This window comes from Malurus melanocephalus, unplaced genomic scaffold (assembly GCF_030028575.1).
Source record: "Malurus melanocephalus ecotype Western Australia unplaced genomic scaffold, MMel_1.1 scaffold_428, whole genome shotgun sequence".
Classification (NCBI taxonomy): domain Eukaryota; kingdom Metazoa; phylum Chordata; class Aves; order Passeriformes; family Maluridae; genus Malurus; species Malurus melanocephalus.
Window position 1 is genome coordinate 18,547 of NW_026623660.1, and position 2,966 is coordinate 21,512.

Sequence of the window (2,966 nt, forward strand, 5' to 3'; positions counted from 1 at the left end):
AAAAAATTGAGCAGCTATCACATGCAAGCCCGGCAGCCAGGGGACTGTGGAGATTGGTGTCTCGCTCTCTTCTGTCCCTCCTTCCGTGTCTCTTACATTTTTCAAGCCCAATGCTCCAGTAAACAAATGCCTCAACCCGCCAGAGCACTGGAGCACGGCAAGTGTTGATGCTGAAATCCGTTCCACGCATGGGCGTGTTGGATTTAGCGCTGTGTAAAGAGCGGCAAAGCCGTGCTTAAGTCAAGAGGGGCTGCCAGTTAAACCAGCTACGGATCTCCCCCAAAACGGCAAAAAACAGCAGCCTCTGCCTTCCACGGTGCAGCTCCTTTTCAGATGCTACACCCTGTGTCCAAAACTTTCGGAATTTAGGAACTGTCACCACACTGAAGGGCTCTGAATCAACAAATAACYGAGAGAGGGGGAGAGATGGTTTTAYTTCCCCTGAACTTGCTGGCCGCTTTCCAGCAGAAGGAAAGGAAATGCAGAAAATGTAAAGAAAGGGTGGAGATCTGGGATTTTGTGGCGATGAATTGCCAACTTTGGAGGGGACCCSAGAGTCCCCGGCGCGACACAGCGGAGCGGGGCCGGCTGTCCCCAGGAGCTCCGGACCGGGACGAGGAGGGCTCCGGGCACAGGAATGAGCTCTGGGGAGGGTTTTACCGGCCCGGGGCCARATCAGCCACARAGYRGGATTTACCCYGGTGCARGRTCTCTGCTCAGCGTGGTGGGGYRGAGAGAGGGGCGCAGGAAGMGGAGCTGAGACCCCCCCAAATCCCKCCTGAGCGCACCCTGGGCTRGTCCGTCCCGTCAGAGCTGCCCGGGACATCCCAATTCCGGAGCCGATCCCCCTCTCCAGCCTCCCCGTCCTGCCCCGCCCGACTCGGCAAAGTTTGGCCAGCGGGGGGAGGAGAGGAGGGGCGGCTGTCCGGCCACCCCGGCCACTCACCTGGATGACCGTCTTGAGCGTGGAGGTGTCCACGATGGCSGTGCAGATCAGGGAGTCGGGATCCTGGTCCTTGCCGTAGATCTGCCCCATGGTGAAGATCATGGGGATGGCGAGYAGGAAGGAGGCGATCCAGATGCAGCTGATGAACTTCTTGGTGCGGCTGCGGGACATGATGCTCTTGGCTTTGAAGGGGTGGCAGATGGCCATGTAGCGCTCCACGCTGAGGCTGGCGATGTTGAGCGCCGTGGCATAGGTGCAGGCGTCCCGGAGGAAGTAGTAGCCCTTGCAGACGGCGCCCCCGAAAGCCCAGGGGTGATGGACCCAGATGAAGTTGTAGAGCTCGATGGGCATGCAGAGGAGGAAGATGAGGAGGTCGGAGAAGGCGAGGCTGGCCAGGTGGTAGTGCACGGTGCTCTGCAGGTTCTGCAGCGACTTCTTCCGCACCAGCGTGTACGCBGTGATGGAGTTACCCACGGTGCCCACCAAGAAAAGAGCCAAGTAGATGACGGTCACCATCACTTTGGAGTAGATGTCGGTGTTGACGTCCAGGTCCTCCTCGTCGGGCACTTTGGGGAGCAGGTCGGAGCGGTTGGACGCGTTGGCATAGCCGCTGGGGTGCGGGGGCAGCGGSCCGGCGGGCACGGCCGGGGCCGTGGCGTTCGGGTGCATCCCCGGGCCGGGCAGCACCGCCCGGAGCCGGCGCTGCCCGCGGCGGGGAACTTGTGTGGTTTTAATGCGGCGGGAGGAGCCGGCGGTCCCGGGGCTCCGCGCGTGTGCGAGGGCGAGACGCGCCCCCCGCCCGGCGCTGCCTCGGAGCGAGCCCCGGCTGCCTCCTCCCCGCCGCTCCCCCGCCAACAGATGTGCCCCGGCAGGGCGGGATCGGCACCGGCACCGGCACAGGAACAGGAACAGACACCGGCACAGACAGACACCGGCACAGACACCGGCACAGACACCGGTACAGACACCGGTACCGGCACAGACACCGGCACAGACACCGGCACAGACACCGGCACAGACACCGGCACACACTCACACCGATACCCACACCACGCACACACCGATACACACACACCACGCTCACACCGATACCCACACCACGCTCACACCGATACACACACCACACACACCCCGACCCACACCACGCACACGCCCGCCCGCCCCGCACAGCCGCGCCCTCCCCGCCGGTCACCTCTGACCACCCCCGGCCCCGCCGGTCACCTCTGTCCACCCCCGGCCCCGCCGGTCACCGCTGTCCACCCCCGGCCCCGCCGCTGATGGGGGTTTTGCAGCCCCAGCTCCGTCCCCAAAGTGCGGTCAGAGAAGGGAGAGAGAGAGGGAGGGAGCAGGTCCCGGCTGGGCTGCAGAGCCCCTCCCCATTGGGACTCCCCCCGCACCTTCTCCGTCCCTCCCCAAGTCAGGCTCAGAGGCACGGCTGGAAGATGGGAGCTGGTAGGGGCTGGTTGTGGGTCCGAGCCTGCTCCTTCATCCCCCACAGCGAGAGGAGAGGCAGAGGGGGTGATCTGACACGTTTGTACATCTGTAGGTATTGCTGATTCCCAAACATCCACTCAGCCCCTGCTGCTGCTCGGAGAAATGCATTTAAATGAAGGGGAAAACGCACCTAAAAATACCCGCCTGTGCCCTAACCTGGGGCACCCTCAATGCCATGGCACAGCTGCTTTGCTTCGGTCCCTATCAGAGACTTTTCCCTTAATCCCATATTGTCATATTTGGGAATGTGGGTTCCTCCCTGAGCTTTCCTGTTGTAGGGCCAGTGGGAGTGTCATGGTGATGCTGAAGGTGAYAAAGGGATCCTCCACAAGGAAAGGTTCCCCAAGGATGAGTGGTGTGTGATGGGATTACCCTTTCAGCCACCCTGTCAAACTCTGGTGAGCTGTTTCTCCACTCAGTTGTCTTCATGATAAAATCTTTACAAATATAGAGGAGGAGATGGAGGAAAATCCCACTCAGGGCGTCACTGGCTTCTCCAAAGACAGCCATAATTTTCCCTGTTCAT

General features: G+C 61.3%; 1 protein-coding gene across 1 annotated transcript; it reads right to left on the bottom strand.

The window, feature by feature from the left end:
- Positions 1-946: 946 nt before the first annotated feature.
- LOC130581707 (neurotensin receptor type 1-like) lies at positions 947-1,616 on the bottom strand (the record flags this gene model as incomplete). The annotated part of the gene is made up of 1 exon (XM_057379974.1): positions 947-1,616. A coding segment is annotated over exon 1 (669 nt), but the record flags the coding sequence as incomplete, so codon positions are not given.
- Between the last annotated feature and the right edge of the window lie 1,350 nt (positions 1,617-2,966).